Source organism: Adiantum capillus-veneris, chromosome 26 (genome assembly GCF_014529385.1).
Source record: "Adiantum capillus-veneris isolate H3 chromosome 26, ASM1452938v2, whole genome shotgun sequence".
Lineage (NCBI taxonomy): Eukaryota > Viridiplantae > Streptophyta > Polypodiopsida > Polypodiales > Pteridaceae > Adiantum > Adiantum capillus-veneris.
In genome coordinates this window covers 4,498,590-4,517,727 of record NC_140956.1, presented here as the reverse complement: position 1 = coordinate 4,517,727, position 19,138 = coordinate 4,498,590, and the positions used below count along the sequence as shown (strand labels likewise).

The following is a 19,138-nucleotide window of genomic DNA, read 5'->3' as shown; positions in this document are numbered from 1 at the left end:
TTCTGTTGAGTCTTTGTAATAACATCCACTCAAGATGGAGTTATTTGTTACATCCAACCAAGAAGTCGTCATTTCTTTATGTTGCTACTTGTTCTTTCATCGTGTTAAGTTCTCCAATTACTGAGGGTTGAAGCTCTCCCTCTTCGAGTGTGTTTCGTGATCACACCTCTGCAAGCTCGTTCTTGAGTAACACAAGCTCCTCATCTTGGGCCGTCAAACAATCCTCAAGTGTGTTTATCCTGCTTTCTTGAACCGACACGCGTTCTTCGAGTGTCTTCAATGTCAATAGGAGGTTGCGATTAATCTTGTTAATGATCTCACGCATTGCTTCTTTGCATTTTTGCATGGCATCCTCCAGAGGCTCATCCTTGTCATTTTTCTTCTTCATATTTGAGAGCCGCAATAGAAGAGGGAAAGACAAATACACACTACGTATATACGTGTTTCGACATGATGCATACATCTTTATTCAAAATTTGCCTACAATCTCTACAATTATGAACCACACTACGCATAGCTGTTCCCACATCTTGCATACATGTTTATTTCACACCTGTCTACAATCTCTGCAATTCTTCAAAATTGATGCACCGTGTAACAGACTTGGACACTCCAAGTCACGAATCAATCACGACAACACCAAATAACCACTTCAAACAATTCACAGATCACAATAGATTTGCACTGGCCCGGCGAAGTTCCGTGCCTAGAGATATTGGCCCCAAAGACTGGCGCCCCTTTCCGTATTTCTTTTTGTATTAATCAATCATCAAAGCACAAGAGAGCGGTTAGGGTTTCACTCTCAGACTCTGCGTCCAGATGCTCTGAGAAGTGAGGCCCTCACCACTAATTTAAAGATTACAAGGGATGCCCAAAGGCAGAGCCCCAAAAGCTTGAAAGCAAAAGCAGATTCTCTCTCTCTCTCAATGAGAGTCAATAAAAAGCAAGTTCTCTTTTTCTCTCTCTTTCTCCCAAATCATAGCAAAAAGCTGAGATTTGCGTCGCTCAAAATTTCCCAAATTTTATTTTCTTTTTTTCCACCTCCGCGATTTCCGGAAATTAGGGTTTGCAGGAATTTTAGGGTTTTTGGCAGAAATTAGGGTTTCTGCTGTCCGTAGCCACGTCATCACTTTGTGACATACCCCCCTCTTGAAAGCATTGTAATCGACCGCGATTACGCCTGCAAAACCAACAAAAGCCATAAACCGTTTTAGCAGACACTGACTGTTAGTACCTACGTACTAGGAACACACATCTAGCACATGTACAAAATCGACAGTCACATCACACGACATCACATGACATCACATGACATTCAACATTCATTCGGATCTTAGAGAAGGATTTATTGGCAATGTAGCTAGCAATCACATCTAGGTCCAATCGGGACCTCATTGATGTCCGATTGACTAACCCCTATTACAACCATGTCTATTCGAGATCAACTAGACCAAAATGCTGCAATCATTTCGTCTATGAGTTCTTGCACTCAAAAGAAGTGAAGAAACAAATCAGTATCATTATCAGGAATTCCATTTCATAAAGTCATCCAGTAGAATACTGTCAGCTATCAGTATCCCTGAAGCTCAAAGAGACATCAGTGACTTTAGTATCAAAATTGAGGCATCTGTTGACAAGGGAGAGAAGTGACTCCCCTCTTGTGCATCCCACTGCACCAGATCTCCGGCCAAGCTGAATCATGGGTTACGTTTGGAGTAGACTATGCTAAACCAAAATATCGAGGTGAAGTTTCACAATCCGAAGAGTATCTGCTAGGTCCTCCTCCTCCATCCACTTCACATCAAATGCAAGAAAGTTCTTGAACTTAACCAAGAACCGCCTTCGGACTTTACCTTTCTTCGTATCATTATGTGCCAAAATCTGTTCAGGAACAAGGATCTCGTTTTCTTCCACTTCGGGTTACTCATCAAGCTCCCCATCATCAGGCACATAAAACTTAACAGGTTTCAAGAGACTCACATGCAATGCATTGTGAATCCTCCAAGTATCTGGCAGTTTCAATCGGAAGGAGACATAATTTATCTTTTCAGTGATCTGGAAAGGTCCGTAGTATCGAAAACTAAGCTTTGGAAAAAGCCTCTCCTTTCCCTTTTTCTTTCTTAGGCGTGCCTTAACAAAACGTCACAGCACACAATCATCCTCCTTCAATTTCAAGTCGTGACGATGGCGATCCGCTGCCTTCTTCTGTCGTTCTTGAGACTTCTGCAAAGTCTCACGAACCTTGGCAGAAGCCGTATCCAAATCTCGCGAATATTCATCCGCTTCAAATATCTAATCTTTCGTGCTCAGGAAGGATGGAACATTCGCAGCAGTTTCAACAATCTCAAATGGCGTCTTCCCCGTCGAAGAGTGTACCTTGTTATTGTAGGCAATTCCACCAAAGATAAGTTCTTTTCCCATTGAGTCTTCTGATCCGAGATACAAGACATCAATAAATCTAAAACCACTGAATTGTCTGCAAGTGGAACGATGACGAGAACTGCAACCGCGTGCCAATGTTCTCCCAAATTGCCTTCCAAAACAAACTCATAAATATGGGGTCTCTGTTGGAGACAATCGTCTTAGACGTGCCATGTAATCGGAAAACCATCGTGATCATTTTGTGTTCTCGGGAGATCAAAAATGAAATCCATTTCAATATTTTCCCAGGGGCGGGTGGGTATGGGTAAAGGCTGTAACAATTCCTGTGCCTTATGCCTGTCAAACTTGACCTTCTGGCATACTGCGCACAAACTCTTCTACATCCTTTTTGAGTCTCGGCCAAGAGAAGTATCTCTCTACCCCTTCATGGTGGTAGCAATGCCGCGGTGACCCGTAAAAGGTGGACAGTGGCATTCAATCATAACCTTTTCCCACAATGGCTGTGTAACGCACAACATAGTCTTTCTCATCAAGTAGCCTTCCCGAAGGGAGTATCCACAGCTACTGTCTGCCCATCCCGTATCCGTGTGAAAATATCTGCAAAAAATGTATCTGTGGCATACTGATCGACCATATCCTCGAAGCTCCTATGATGTATCGCGGAAATAGCCAGAACCAACGGCTTCCGAGACAAAGCATCTGCCACTACATTCTTTTGTCCCTGCACATGGACAATCTGGAAGTGAAACTGTGACAAGATGTTCGCGCACGGCATCTGCTTTTCCAAAAGCTGCTTCTGTGACAAGAAGTAACGCAAACTTTGATGGTCTGTAAAATCCGCTCCGACTGGGTAATGCCGCCTCTGACTAGGAGCATGGATAACCGCCAAAAGCTCTTTCTCATATATCTGTGCTGTCATCTCCGGCCTAGAGAACAATCGGCTCTCGTAAGCAATGACATGGCCTTCTTGCATCAAGACCGCACCCAGACTACGACCATAAGCATCACAAGATACTTCAAATGACTTCTGCAAGTCCGGCAAAGTCAAATCTCGTCCTGTAGTCAATTTCTCTTTCAATGTCTGAAAGGCAATCACCTCTGTGGATCCCCATAAGAAAGGGACTCCTTTCTGTATCAAGATATGCAAAGGGGAAGCAACCTCTGCAAACTTTCGAATGAACCGTCTGTAGTACGAACACAGTCCCAAGAAGCTTTCAACTTCATGGACATTCTTCAAATCAGGCCAATCACGGATAGTGTCTATCTTCGCCGGATCCATTTGCACTCTTGTTGCTGAGACAAAGTGTCCCAAAAAACAGCATGTACTCTCGAAAAATCCCGTCCATCATACGTTTAAATGTCAAAGGAGCATTGGTTAAGCCAAAAGGCATCACCAAAAAAAAACTCAAATAATCAAAAAGTAATCCGGAAGGCTATCTTGTAGACGTCTCCCGTCGCGATTCGGATCTGATGATATCGACTCTTCAGATCAATCCTGCTAAAGCATGAGGATCCCTGTAACGTGTCGAGTATATCATCGATCCTAGGAATCGGAAATCTGTTCTTGATGGTGATTTTGTTGAAAGCTCTATAATCAATGCACATTCTCCAAGATCCGTCTTCCTTCAAATCCAACAACAGTGGAGAGCAATACAGTGAAGTACTATGCTCGACAAGACCCTTTTCCAAGAGTTCTTTCACTGGGTTCATAATCTTTTCATTCTGTACTCGCTTTACACGGTAAGGTGGCCGGTTCGGTGGCGTGCTTCCATGTATCAGATCACTGGTTTGATCTTCAGGCCCTCTGAAAAGCAATCGGCATGAGTGTGGAGAAAAAATCTTGGCGTCTTTTGATCAGGTCAAAACATATTCATCCTTTATCCATCGTTCAGTTCTCTCCCAAAAGAATGAGTAAGAAACTGAAGTTCATCAAGAACAATCTCAAAGCCCTTAATTTATCAAAGTCGCTTTCTCGGCCCGGTAGTCAACCACAGCGTAGTTCTTGTGATACCAAGGGATCCTGAGTAGAACGTCACTCACGTGCCCTAAACACCCCTATCATTGCAAACGAAGTTTGCCAATGCTCGGTGTAATGGCAACATCCCATCGGGGTGCCCGTCGAACTACCTCCGCCTGTGGCGTCAGTTTGTCGGGCGTAATTCCAAATCGAGCCGCCAATTCCTAGTGAAAAGAAGTTGGCCTTGGCTCCTTCAAAAGAGCTTCCTGATCCTTCACTTTGCCCCAAAAGCGGCAAAGTTTGTACTTTCATTCATTAGATTCAGTGCAGATCCCACACCATGTGGTACACGTTCTGCTTTTCTATCTGCCTTTTCTGCTACCTTCCTCAGCTGCTCTCGAACTCTCAGGCATGTCGTCGTCTTTATCATTCTGTTCTTTCTGTGCCTTTTTAGGGCACTTCGCGGAGATATATCCCTGTTCCCCGCATCCAAAGTACTTCTCCTCTCTGAGGAAGCGAGCTCTCTCCTCAGGAGTAAGCTTGGGTCGTACATCCTTTTTCTCTGGGTTGCTCTTTTTCTTTCTACTTTCATTCCCAGAAGTCTGTTCGGCTCGTTGTGTCATGGCCTCATCTGTGGGGTAGGTCAGACTGCCAGAGTGAATGGCAAAGCCCCGCTTCGCATGACTCATCAACTCCTGAATAGAAGCTGACTTCTGTTCCAAGCAATGATCTCGGATCTCTGTAGGTAGACCCAAGGTAAACCGCTCAATCTGTTCTCTGAACGAGATCTTCTTGAATGACGAGGCGGGTAGAAAAGAGCTCCAGAATCTTTCACAATAAGCATTGATTATATCTTTCTTGGTCATCCGAAGATGGTTCCAAGCAGCTCGTACATCACGTTCATATTCTTGCGTCAACCAAGAAGAAATACAAAGCTTCTTAAATTTCAGCCCTTTAACTCGCGCAATCCTGTTTAAAAGAAGTGTGGACCACGAAGTACGAGCATTCCCCTTAGAGTAAGAGGTAGCTCTCCGAATCTTGGAGTGCTCTGAATAGCGTCCTCCCGTGAAAGCGATGTCAAACTGCTGTATAAAAGACAAATCCTTCGAAGCATCTGAATATCCTGAGAGAGTATCAAACTTGATCAAGTGGCCACCTTCCTTAAACTCTCGGACTTTCTTGCTTTTATCTTCGAGAACGTCATACTGGTTGGCTTTGTAAAAATTCTTCTTGTTCGCATAAAAGTTTCCATCATCGGAATCTGAGCTATCTCTAGATGAGTCCTCAGTAACTCAGTCAGTCTCTGGGCGAGATTTAGCCTTCTTTGCCTTTCTCTTGCCCTTTCCGAAGCGTTGCTTCTTGCTTCGCTTTTTACCTTTTCTGTCTTCTTCGCTCGAATCCGAGGAGCTAGAAGAACTGTCAGAAGAAGAAGAAGAAGAAGAAGAACTGGGTACTCCTTCAAATCAAACACGCTTCTTCTGTTTCTTTGCCTTGTCAAAAGTCGACTGATGACCCAAATAACCTGGAAAGTAAGTGCTTTTTTGGAAAAGTTGTTCCAAATGATATCAGGAATGTACTGGTTAAATATCAACCCAGAATGTCAAAAAGGTACATGGATCGCGATCCATGTTTGGCAGCATTTTTTCACGAATTTTGTTATGTTGGTTATTTATGCCCTGTAGAAGCAAATCTCACCCCTTTTTGAATTTCGATCCCAAAATCTCAAGATTTGCTCAATTTTGTGTCTGCAATGCCTGTTTAACTATTTTCGCCGTAACAGCCAATTTTGAAGTGATTTTTGAGTTTTTCTTTTAAGCAAACTTACTGATGCTCACTGTAACTGGTCACTCTCTCTTTCTCTCTCAATGAGAGTCAGTAAAAAGCAAGTTCTCTTTTTCTCTCTCTTTCTCCCAAATCATAGCAAAAAGCTGAGATTTGCGTCACTCAAAATTTCCCCAAAAAAAAATTAATTTTTTTCCCACCTACGCGAATCATCATCATCAGTGCCCGAGGATGCCTGACATTGGTTAGTAATCTCCCTCTGTGAATGTCTCCCATTGCCTATCTCCTCAAGAGACTCTCCCTGTGTCTACGAAGCTCTAGCAAAAACAACCCGAGGCATCTTTGATCCTAATATCTCATGACTCTAACCAATGGTCCAAAGCCCTCTCTGAATAGACAATGAAAGCGGACTCGTATCTCATAGTATACCGGGCAACGACAAATACGATGTATGTCTCTCGCTCTATATGACACAACTGGCATATCCTGGCCTCTGTTGATAAATGGGCGTCCATATAGGGCGGTCTGATCACATATCCGTCTTTTGTTAGTTAGAGAAGATGCTCTCTATAGAAATCCATCTTCATGCCCAACTCTTGTGTCGATTGTATCCATGTGCTCCTGGTATCTAGCTGAATCAAATCCTGACGTATGAGTCTAGTGGTCTTTGTCCGTGTGAGAGATAGGGAGGGTGCATCCAAGGAGTATTGGAACAGAGGCAGTCTATCCATGATGAAGCCATGTGACTAAGACTATGATGTCATCTGCCATACCAGCATGTTGTGTCCCCCTGTAGTGCTAGCTGTCGAGATGACTCAGTGGCTAGCCGAGCATGGTTTGGCTTGTAAATTTTCAAAAGTTATATTAACGTGTTCAAGAGGCGGAAATAACCTATGAGACCAAAAGGTTACATCCATGTGTGACTCTTCTAGCATGATGTTAGGAGAATTGTTATGTCCCACTCGCAGGAGAGGAGATCCGGTCTAAGACACCTTCAAGATGGGCGTCCAAGTGTCCAGGCGGACTTAGTGTGAGCCCGGCCAGTGTGGCCAACCAGTGTTATAAAAGGGAGATCAAGGCCTCATTTGTAGTTATCGACCCCCACTAGCAGTGTGCTAGTGGTTAGCCCATGAGGCTAGGAGTGTGCGAGGTCACCTCGAGTAGGTGAGGGCGGGTGGTATGGGACGTTGTTACAAACTATTGACGTGTCAAGCCACGGAAGACCTGAGCCAACTTGCAGATCTCGGCCGAGGGGCCTAAACCCTAAGAAGCAGAAGAAAGTGAAGTTCCCACCAACTTATGGGACCCCATTCGATGGGGCCCAAGTGACCTAAACAAAATAAATAAAGCAAGACCCACACACATACACAGAAGGACTTGCGTATCCAGCTGATGACGTGGCAGCATGCTGTATGGACGCCCGGATTTTGCGTTGACATGTTGATGTGGCAGCCTATACGGATTTCCACGTTTCAGGCTGACTGTGCTAAAGTGGCAGCCTGTACGGATTTCCATGATTTATGCTGGCTGATTTTCAGCGCCAACTTTTGGGCCAGTTGCATTTGAGTTTCAAGCTTTTCACGTAAACTGCTTTTCAAGGCGAAGGGCCTTTAAATAAGTGCAGAGGGCTCAATCTCTGGCCCTCTTCAATGAGAAGGTGCGGAGCGCGAGTACCGGCATTGTACTGAGTTCAAGTAATATAAAGAAATACCGAAAGGGGTGCCAAGGTTTGGGGCCAATACTCTCTAGGGTGGAACTTCGCCACTCCCCGTATCGTCTCTCTCTTTCAGTACAGTTGTTATTGAAGTGCTTAAAGTTGTTCAGTCTATTCTTTTCCGTTGGCACGTGGTGCCCGTCTTGTGACAGACGCTCCGTCTTAAAGGTGCACACCTACGTCCTCGGACGCTGGCCCCAACACGGGATGGTGGCTATGGTCGGGTGATTTGTCCGCTAGGCTGTCCGTGTAGCTAGGAGATACTCTCCGTGAGTTCGTTTCATGGTATCAGAGCCAGCTTGGCTACAGGAAGGACCACGTGCACACCTATGGATCAGTTTGAGTCGGATAACCTCAATTTTGTGTAATTTTTAACGAGCACGTGTGCAAGCGAAAATTTATGTTCTTTTTGCTGATTTTTAATAAAAATCAAAGATTTAAGATGCGCAATTGCTGAATTTTGCTGAATTTTGAAAAAAAATAGAGGTTTCTCGACGGAAATCAGAGAATTAAACTAATTTGCAAGTAAATTCAGCATGTTGTATCTTTCTTGATCTCCCTTTGCACCCTTCCTTCGCACACGGGCGCGCGCACACACACACAGAATTACCTCTCACGCCAACACGTAGAGCTCCTTAGAATTCAACTTTTTGCGACCAAAAACTGCAGAAAATGCCCGTCTTGGTGTGAAACTTCGAGTTTTTCACCAGATTTCGCCATGGATTCCCCCAGCTCGGATGCACAGCGTGACGGCGCACCAAGTAACTCAAATTCCGTTCACACATGCTCTGAGCACATGGATCACAAGCACTTTCCAGAGCCTCGAACAACATATTTCTGCTCTGGAAAATGGTTTGACGCCCGTCTTGCCGCTCTCCAAACTACGGCTCAATTGACGACTGTGTGTTTTTTCGAGAACAATACCAATCTCCAACAATTGCGAACGCAGATTGCTGCTTTGGACACTCGTAGGGTGATCCTACTGCCACGATTCTGTATAAAACCACCAATGTCTCAGGGAAAGAGGAATGTACGGAACTGGTCGTAAATAATTGGCTTCATCTGTGGACCACGTATTTTGATCTCCATCAAGAGCATGATGAACACGTGGGCTGACTTCTGTATGAAATTCAAAAGGATTTTTCCAAGATGGATTCTCTTAAAGCTTACGCAAAATTGCAAAGTATACGACAGCTTTCAAGAAAGCGCTCACCTTCTGCAAGGTGGACTCTATGCATACTGTGCATATGTACCTCTTGGGTTTGCATGAAGACTATCATTGGGCAATGGCAAAGGCCTGACTTTCCATTTGATAAATGAAGTGAATTATGAGAAGAAAAGAAGTTCACACCACCAGTCCAACGAGGGCAAGTCGAGGAAGCAACCTCAATTCCAGCAAAGTTCCAAATCACCATCGAGACCTTCTCAAGAGAAGAAGAAAGCCAGGAATGCTATTGTTGCTGATGCAGTGAAGAAGGGGGCTTGCTTCACATGTGGCCAGATGGGTCACCAAATCAAAGGCTGCCCCAAGAAGACGACCAAAAAACCGCAAGGTCGTCCTTCGATTCAGATTCACGAGATCTCAGGTACCTCTGATGTTATTCAAGTTGAAATCCATCACTTAGTACACAGTTCATGCACTAATTGTACTTTTAGCACCAAAGTGTTTGATAAGCACGATGTTTCCTCGGGAAGATCAATGGTCACGACATGACCATAGTACTCCTTGATAATGGAAGCTCACACAATTTTGTGGATGCAAAATTGGTGAAGAAACTGCGAGGCGAAGGACAATGACCATGAGTATCGCGTGAAGATGGCTCATGGCGAGGATACGGATGTGTGGAATCAAATGGTTCCTTATTTGACACCGTCACTCATCCTCCATGACAAACAACATAGGAAGACGCCACAAGTGCAATGAATCTGACCATAGTGACCTCCCATGGTATCATCATGTTGTTGAGTGACGGTGTCAATGTACTTAAATCCCAGGAGCTCGTCAATCTGTATTCAAACCTTCTTATTTAAAACATGCTCAACCATAGAAGTGCTATCAAGAATGGTCATCCAATGTCTCAAACGTAATCCTATACATAGATTCTTAACTCATCCCCTTGAAAGCTGGACCATATCTCCAAGGATAGATATAACAAATTTGACAAAGCCAGCCTGTACTTCTCCAGAATTTCTAAGCAAAGAGTAAAATCTAGGTACTTAACTCATCCCCTTGAAAGATGGACCATATCTCCAAGGATAGACGTAACAAATTTGACAAAACCCATCTCTAACCTGTACTTCTAAAAATCTCTAAGCAAACTCAGAGAAAAATGGAGCAAAGTCTTCTGTAGTGTACACAAGCATAATCACACGAAAGGGTAAGCATTGTACTGGCATTTTGTGCCTAATCAATACGCAAAATACAAAGCTTTCACTATCATCTTTAAAAATCAATCACTTCAGCCCAGTATGAAAATCTACCTTAAGAATACTACAAAAAACTCTTCAACGCCAATGACAGACTCAGTATCAAGCATGATTCAGCACTTACATGAGAAACGAAAGTGATGAGGGGCCCCAAGTACCAACATCAAACTTGCGAACAACAGAGGAAATGAACTTGTTCCGAGAAACACGACTACCACGGATCAGTTTGTAGGTGCGACTTATTCCTGACTTTGCAGACAAAGCTAAAGTAGCTTCCAGCTTGCTTTTTGAAAAGCCAGGGCTTTTCACAGCACTACACATATGTACAGAGCTAGCAGCACCAGATTCAATGAATCTGAAAGAAAGCTGAAGTCCATCCCCCAACCGGCTTTCAAAAAAAGATGGATACCTGCAAAAGAGCTCGTTATCACTTGGAAAGGCTTGAATACTCTGTCAAAGTAGTTCGGCAATTATGACCCACAAAAGAAATTTGTGATCCACTAAGTTGATAACCTAACTAAATTGTCAGAGTATGCTTCCTGAATTTATAAATAAAATACTAAGAAGGGGATGTACGCACTTCTCATTCATCTGAATCAGGAGTTTGTGTGCAAGCTTCGAGTTCATATCATGCTGATCCACTTCAAGTGCTATTAAATGTGGTACACACGTCATTGGATGAACTAGACCTTGGCGCAAAACAATCTCTACAACCTGTAGCCGTTAATATCTGTTAGAGAAGGCAAAGAAGTCTTTTTAAATAACTTCTATCCAATAGTCAAAAGACCTCACACCTTAACTGCAGCTTGCCGAACCTGATCGTCGATATCCAGGCACTGTTCTAATATGTCATCCCAGTGCAATTGTATGATACCTCCACAGATGTTACTATCACCTGCTCCAGCCGCCACTGGTACAGCACCTGGCTCCTGCCGACCTTTACCGGCCATATCATCTTCACCTTCTTCTAATCCCATTTTCTCCTCAACGTCGACTAAGTAGTCATAGAAATTTCTCAGGGATTGCAACTGCAAAGAAAGCCAGAGACATCGATTCATGTTCATATGAAATCAGAAACCGAGCTAAAAATCATGTAGCCCTCCTCACAGCAATTCTGTGATTCCCAAAGCATTCATACCAAAATGACCTTTAGCTTGTATTCTCACCTTGATGCGTGAATCTGCAGAAGAAGAAAGGGTGGCCCCTATCACCCGTCCCATGCCTTTTTCCATCATAAACTCTGGTCTTGCTATGAAAAAAAAGCCTAAAGCCTGATTTAAGTTCCAAAATGAGCACACGTTCTACCACATTTTACAAGCAATAAAAACTAACGTCATAAGAGAAAAACATACTTGTAATGCACGAGCCTTCATGTCAAAATCATCTGACAAAAGAAAGTGCTTATACAGACACAGCAGCTGATCCGTAGTTGTCTCCTTATCCTCCATATTATCTATCATGTTTGCACCATATCGTACAAGCAAACCTAAACAGAACAAGCACCGCAAGACATTCTGCCACCACAGGACAACAAAAGATTTAATCGCCTAAACCACATACCACATTGTGGCTTTTACCTCATATATCCTGATCGGACAGTGTGATGGTAAGTTACATTGTCCAAAACTGACTCTTTTTGGAATTACGGTTTTACGTACAAATGACGTAAGAGGAGGAGGTAAATATTATGGAGAGCAAGAAAGGCACAAACAAAAACTATATGCTAGCTTACCGGCTTTTCTGAAGCTCCATAGCCACTTCTGCGCCAAGTATCTAGCAGCTTATAAAACTTTTGAACGAGGAATTCAAAAGAGGTGAGTCCCTTTGCTGCCACCTTTCCAAGAGAGCACAAGCACCTGTTGGTAAAAAGATAACATCGAAAATTTAACCACAAAATACACGTGTCGGATTAAGACTTGGAAAAAGAGACGAGCATTACTTTATGCACGCGTGAACCACAGTTAAGAAAGAGTAGCGAACTATTAGCTGCCTCAGATCACGCTCCAGCTCCTCCACAAAATTTGCAGGGGGCCTTCGTAGCAAGGGTAATACGGTGTCTATCACAAACACTATACTTTGAAGCAACTGAGCGACATCTCTGTTGTCAACCTGTCAGTTCAGAAATCTCTTAGAACATCACCTAGAATGTCCCGTAAACCAACTGACACAATTAAATAATGGAATTTTTTTTTGCAATTAACCTCAAAAACAATAACGCCAAGAAAACTTAACCTGTGTTTTAAGGTAGCTTTGCAACGTCACAGCATAACGTGACGGATCAGCAGCAGGAGCACAAAGAGTTGGATCTACCATACAAAATGAATGTAAAGCCAGAACATAAGGTAAAGCCCGAGTTTCTGCATCCTCACTGTTTCCCTCTTCCGCCTGGCAGAAGGTATAATTGAATAATTAAATCATGATCACAAGATCTGTCTAACAAAAAGTGAAGCAAGCTTGCCTTTAATATATTCTCTATCAGGCACTTGCACATCAACTCACAACGATTTCTCACTGTTGCTTGAGACACCAAACCTGTAGCAGAATTTTTTGCACTTTGAGGAATAAAATCCAGTGCCAGACTCCTCTTTATGATAATTACCATAGCTTGAGGATTTTGCAGGCATTTCAGAACATCAACCAACTGCTGCACTCGTTCTGCTATCTCTGAAGGAACCACACTGTTATCCCCATTGCGATACGGCTGTTGGTTCACTGGTTCCTCAAACCATAACTCAAAGAATGTTCTACAAACAAGATCCTGTTCAAGAGAATCAATTTCTAGTGTGTAGCACAAAATATGTTCATGAAACTTATCTGGAAGTAAATAGATTCGCTATGCAAACAAGGCACACTTGCCAATATAAGACAGCACACAACACCACAATGACTGGATACTACTATTCAAAAGGCAACTTCTCATAATAAACCAATTGGTGAATTAATTATCCGTCCGTACACTTTAGGTATTCCTAATCTAACCTGTATGCTCGTTTCTTCGTCATTGATACGTGATACAATGCGAACGCAAGCATCTGTCATCTTTCCAAAATCACACTTCAAGATGCACAAGTCACGGATAATTTTGATTACACGCTTTCGAACACTAACGCCAGTGTCCATGATCCGCTCTGCTATTTTCTCAAAATACTGCACACAATAGATTTAACTGCTCAGAAATTTAGAAGATAAATCTCTCTCATGAGCTCACACCTAAAAACTGTTAGAAATTTCATCTTTGCACCTTCACAGCAACATCTGGATGAGAAGTTATATGCCTTCCAACAAGCTCCATTGCAGCTTCTCGAACAGAGATAGCAGAATCGAGAAACCTGCCTTCAACTGCTCGTTGAACTCTTTCATCACCTAGAACTCCTGGGTCTACTTCTACAATTGCACTCACCTGCCCAGCCCAATAGAAACTACTTCAAACATATCTACAATCAGAAATTCAAAACCATTTGCATGCTTGCGTGCGGATTTTTGGGAGGAAGAGGGGGGGGGGGGGGGAGGGATGGGATTTTATCGCTGCAAAAGATTTACATGATCGTCATACTATCCAAATGTTTAAAATAGAAAACATGGACATAGAAGTACCAATAGAGCCAGCTGGTTGCCTATAGCTTAGGAACTGCAAATGATGCAAAGTCACAAGCGGATGGACGAGGTTGAACTGGCAAAGTCGCCTCATGTGTTGCAACTTTACCTAGAAGCCTCCAATTAGAAACCTACATTGACTTTAGTCCAATCAAGCTGTGGAAAGCAAGGATTGGGAGAATAGCTGGATGCTCAAGAGGGCATAGTGGTGGCACCACTACTTCTCATGTTCATGTAGTTTCAGTGCCAAGAAATCAGTATTCCTTGACAATGCTTGAGAATACAAAGTGCATTCAAAATTGTCAATCCATGTAGTAACACAAATGTACTCAGTTTGACCCAAGGTGGATAGCTACGATAGTACGGTACAGAAGAAAAAACATTACAAAACGTCGTGTATGGGTAATCAATACGAGTACGAAAAATTCGTTAGGTATTGAATACAAATAGACGTACATGTCTACAAATAGAACAAAGATAGCACAAACACAAGGTTACTTTACTTCACTTGAAAGTACTGAACTGAACTGAATGAAAGAGAGAGACACAGGGAGAGAGAGAAAGAGAGATGACGGCATGTCGGGTCCCAACCACCCTCAAGGGCCCCCTTGCTTTGTTGCCAGAGCAAGTACTTTCTTTAATTCTTGCACAAATGCTGATACAATGATGCTAAATGTTGATGATGTTGAGATGCTAATGGGTTCTCGATGCTACTGATGCTAGCCATAGCCTCGTCGTCCTCCTCCTCATCGTCGACACAGTACCCAAGCATCTAGCACCCCTTGTGTTCTGGCTTGGCTCTTGCTTAGCTCAGCATAGGGATCTTCAGTACCCACAGTACGCATCCTCACCTTCAGTACCCACAGTACCCATCACTACTCCCAATACCCCAGAATCAACAGTACTCGAATATTGAAAATGCTAGCAGTGTCGCTGGCTCGGATCTGCAACCATGATGATGCTCAGGGCTGAAATCTGATGGCGATCATAGGCCGAAATCACAGACTGTTCTGGGCTAAAAACGCTGATGAGAGGAGGCTGAAAACGCTGGGGTACTGGCCTGCAAACACGAAGGCTGCAGGTCCTTTTGCTGCTGCTGCCTCTCCTGCTTCTCCTAGCGCCCAAAGGGCTCCCTTTATTGGTGCCAAGTGCTGAGTCGAGCAGAGTCAAATCAGCCCCCACGAACAAGAAGTTGAAAAGTCCTTTTATTAATAGAATGCAAGAATAAGAGGTGGTTCACACGCGGCTAAGTGCACATGCTAAAATGCGGTATTGTGCAAGAGAGGGTATGCAGCTATGACCAGCCTGGTCCTACTAGAGGCTCACAAAGTGCCAAGCTAGTCCTAAGCTAAACTACGACAGACGCTAGACTGTAGCAGAAGCTTGTCCACGTGGCGCAAGTGCAATGCGCACGTGACATGGACAAGGATGTGTTGATTGCACAAACCCAAGATCGCACGAGAATTCTTATTAGACAGTTGCAGCATCTCAAAAAAGTGGTCAGAACTTTACACATGCAACTAAAAGAGGCAAATGATATGGCAGCAATTCAAGAGCTTCCCTATGTAGCCACTCAAGTTTATCCCTCCTATGCCCAACACATTCCATAGCAGTTTCGTAATCAGCTCCATCCTTAACTACTGTTCCTCCAAGTACTACTAGTGTTGTGCAATGGCAATCCAAGAGCATGCATCGATAGCTAATTCTATGAGTTCACAAGGTACAGAGAAGCACGCAACAACACAGTCTCCGCACACAAGGTTGGCTTCATCTCAGTTTGGAGGACCATCGGTAGCCTCGCTGTTGCTAAATGGACTATTTTCTTATTTTCTTATTTTCTGAAGTAATTTCTTTTTATTGAAATTAGGATATTTAAAGATGTGCACTTGAACCGTAAGGTTAGGAATTGTAGATCTACTGCAATTATTAAAAGCCATCAGAAACGGAAAACTCTAATGCATCATATGATGGGTGACATTAAGCATCGCGAAGGGATTTTACCGTAACTTCGGTAGGAGAGACCGGGAAACGAATATTCCTGATGCGACACGTAATGGGGTGACGGGAGCATCGGAAAGGGAATATCTCGTTGGTCTGGAAGGAAACCCAAACTGGAATACGCGTAAAGACGCAAGCGGTCAACACTCTTCCAAAAAGTCATGGTTCTTGGTACTTCTTCTCCTCTCCTCTCTCTCTCTCTCTCTCTCTCTCTCTCTCTCTCTCTCTCTCTCTCTCTCTCTCTCTCTCTCTCAGTTCACTTGAGATGCCATAACTTTAACAATCCCAACACGGGTCCACAAGAATAAAGATGGATTCTGAGAAGCTTTTCTTAAAAAGCGGAATATTTTATCGAGTTTCTGGGAAGACCAGACGCTTTCCCGCGAGGAATCTATGTCTGCATTGTATTTGTGCGTGTGGTTGCATCCAGGGACGCCTGGGAAGTGCTGTGAAAGGCATTGTTTTTAGCTCATAAGATTTTATTGAGTTTTTGGGCAGGTTCATACCAATCTTAAAAGATGTCGGCCGTCCACTTAATAAGTGGGCAGCCACTTAGAAAATAAAGCAGCAAAACTAGCCAACAAATTCTCTCTCCCTATTTCGGGTAGAACAGCAAAACACGACAGCTATTCCTGCTGTGGCCAGGGAGCAATAAAAGCACCACATGCCATCACTCAGAGGAGTTCTTGCCAGCAACCAGCAAGAGAAGACTCTGCCGCCAGAAGACGCAAGAGATCGCGAGACTGCGAAGTACGAAAGTCGCTTTTCCCACGCAAGAGCGACAAGTATCTATTGTGCATTCGCCATACGAATTGTTGTCCCGTGTTTGTGTGTGTGTTTGCAGGTACTTCATCGCGAAGGAGAAGCGGGAAGGCTTCGGCCTACGCTTGGGAATTCCGGGAACGGAATCCGGAAATTGTCTGCGGAGTCTCGGCTCCGAGTACAACGGAAAAGGATTGAGAGCTCGTCTCTTGAATTTCCCTTACGGGAAGGAACGACCATCGAGTCAGAGAATTAGAACGGAGGGGTTTTCTCCGGTTCTTGTGCTTGTAAAAAGATTCTCCCTAATAAAGGATTCTCTCTAAGGGGGGGGCAACAGCCCATCTTCTGGTCCCAAATACTGTGTCAAACTTCTCCCTCAACTCTGTCTAGTTGAAAGATTATTTATTTTCATCTTGTTGATTATTCGTGTACGCTCCCGTTTGTGACAGTGGCATCATAGCTCGAACTCCTTTCTTTCTCTGCAAAGGAGGACGATTCCGCGAAGGAACGGGAAGAACCATGACAAGCCACGGAAGAACCGTTGAAGACGAACTTCAGCAAGTGCGAGCCCAACTCACGGAATTGCAACAACTCATTTTGTTGCCGGCTGTCCAAAAGGCTTTGGACGGAATCAAGAAGCCGCAAGGAACGGATGCCCATGGGCGTTAGGAAAATCCTGTTAATGGAAGTAATCCGCAGGTGGATGGTCTGGAAAGAGGTGCCAAAACGCACAAGGGATCTCCGGATCAGGACAAACGGCCTACCAAGAGCAAGGGCCAGGAAAAGAACTTTCTCTGCTTAACAAAAGCAAGCATGTCTCTATCTCTTCTCCATCATACTCTCCTGACTATACTACTACATCTACTTCTCATACAGTATCTAAATCTTCTCCCAAGAAAACTTCTACTCCTTCCCTACATAGTACTAAAGAGAAGCCCCAGTTCAAGAGGGATAACCGCAAACGTCACTGCAAGATGCGGATTTTCAAATCCGATGGACAAGGATGTGAAGTTTGATAACTACACAGGACGGAGAGATATCTCCAAGGAACTGTCTTTCATCAGGTAGTTTGAAGTTGCTTTTGCCAACGGAAACTTCACTGAAAAATCCACGTTGCGTCATGTTGGGATGCATCTCAAGGAGAATGCAAGCAACTAGTGGCTAGCCAAAATTCTGGAAGGTACTCAAGCCAGAACCTGGGCTCAATTCAAAGCTGAATTCTATGAACAATTTCTTCCACCTGATTTTGAGAAGGACGTTCGGAAGGAATGGGACAGGCTCGCCCTATGAACAATTTCTTCCACCTAATTTCCAGAAGGACATTCGGAAGGAATGGGACTAGCTCGCCCAAAAGGAACAAGAGAAAGTCATGGCTTATGTTGACAAGTTTTGGTCGGTTCTTCTAAAAGTTATGCCTATATGAAGATTTCCGACGAGGAAAATGCGAAAGTTTGAAGCATGTCTTCAACCACCGCTTCGGAAGAGCATGAAGGTGTACCCACACGACACCCTTCAGCGGATGACGGAGTCGACAATCATTGTCGAGGATTTACATAAAGCGTTCCCCAAAGGACCCGGATGAGCATAAGAAGCCAAAGGGTACCCGAAAACGGCTTAAGTATCTCACTTTGAATCAACTACAAATCTTCAAAGAACAAGGAAGCTGCTTCTACTGTGGTGAAAAAGGACATATGAAGCCCGACTGCCCTGTTCGGCAGCAACGGTAGGAACAAGCATCTTCAAAGAAGGAACAATCGAAGAAGGAACCCGCTCCACCGAGCTTGAATTCCACTCCGGATGTGCAAGGGAATACAGACGCCGAAAAAGAGAAGCGCCGGCTCCTTAAAGGCTGGGGATCTGTGAATAACCAGCGGGTGTTGATCCTCTACGACCCTGGATCGACGGACAACTTCATCTCACTCGAAACTGCAGATTGCTTGGGCCTTACACTGGCTCAGCTTGGAACTCTGGTCACTTCCGGATCGGCATTTGAGGGGTTGACCACCAATGCAACTCCCGTGCAAGGACAACTCAATCTCCGGATTGGTGAATACAACGACCGCGAATGCTTTTTGATGGCACCTATCGAGAGATGTGATATCATCTTGGATATGCGATGGTATTACCATATGCAACCGGTCCCAAATTATGTAGAAAAGACCCTCGCTTTTGAGCATGAGGGCAAGAACATTAAAATTTTTGCTGATGCACGGGATTGGCTATTCCCTATTGTAAGCCATATCTCCATTAAGAAGGAAATAAAGAAATGCGTTTCTGCTTACTTGATTTTCGCACGTGAAAGAGATAAGACTAATGAGGGTTCGCTCTCTAGTTTAGAAATTAAACGGTTTCAATTTCTTGAAAAGTATAAAGATTGTTTCACGGATACTCTACCAGACAAGCTACCTCCGGAACGTCCGGAAGATCATCACATTGATCTCGTGCCAGGTAGCTCTCCCCCAAGCCTACCCCCTTATCGGGTTAGTCTTGCTCAGTGAGAGGAAATTTTGAAGCAAGTCAAC

The 19,138-nt window shown here is 43.9% G+C and overlaps 1 protein-coding gene across 2 annotated transcripts in view; it reads right to left on the bottom strand.

Annotated features, from left to right (window-relative positions):
- Positions 1 to 19,138, bottom strand: part of EMB2773 (PHD finger family protein) — a 133,916-nt gene that overhangs the window by 16,792 nt on the left and 97,986 nt on the right. For both annotated transcript variants that reach the window (XM_086500944.1, XM_086500945.1), the window contains 11 exons: positions 13,504 to 13,662; positions 13,242 to 13,409; positions 12,721 to 13,020; positions 12,495 to 12,647; positions 12,202 to 12,371; positions 11,995 to 12,118; positions 11,615 to 11,776; positions 11,429 to 11,533; positions 11,057 to 11,290; positions 10,843 to 10,976; positions 10,387 to 10,671 (listed from right to left, as the gene is read on the bottom strand). In XM_086500944.1, coding sequence (XP_086357070.1) covers positions 10,387 to 10,671; positions 10,843 to 10,976; positions 11,057 to 11,290; positions 11,429 to 11,533; positions 11,615 to 11,776; positions 11,995 to 12,118; positions 12,202 to 12,371; positions 12,495 to 12,647; positions 12,721 to 13,020; positions 13,242 to 13,409; positions 13,504 to 13,662 — 1,994 coding nt within the window. The remainder of the gene's footprint in view (positions 1 to 10,386; positions 10,672 to 10,842; positions 10,977 to 11,056; positions 11,291 to 11,428; positions 11,534 to 11,614; positions 11,777 to 11,994; positions 12,119 to 12,201; positions 12,372 to 12,494; positions 12,648 to 12,720; positions 13,021 to 13,241; positions 13,410 to 13,503; positions 13,663 to 19,138) is intronic.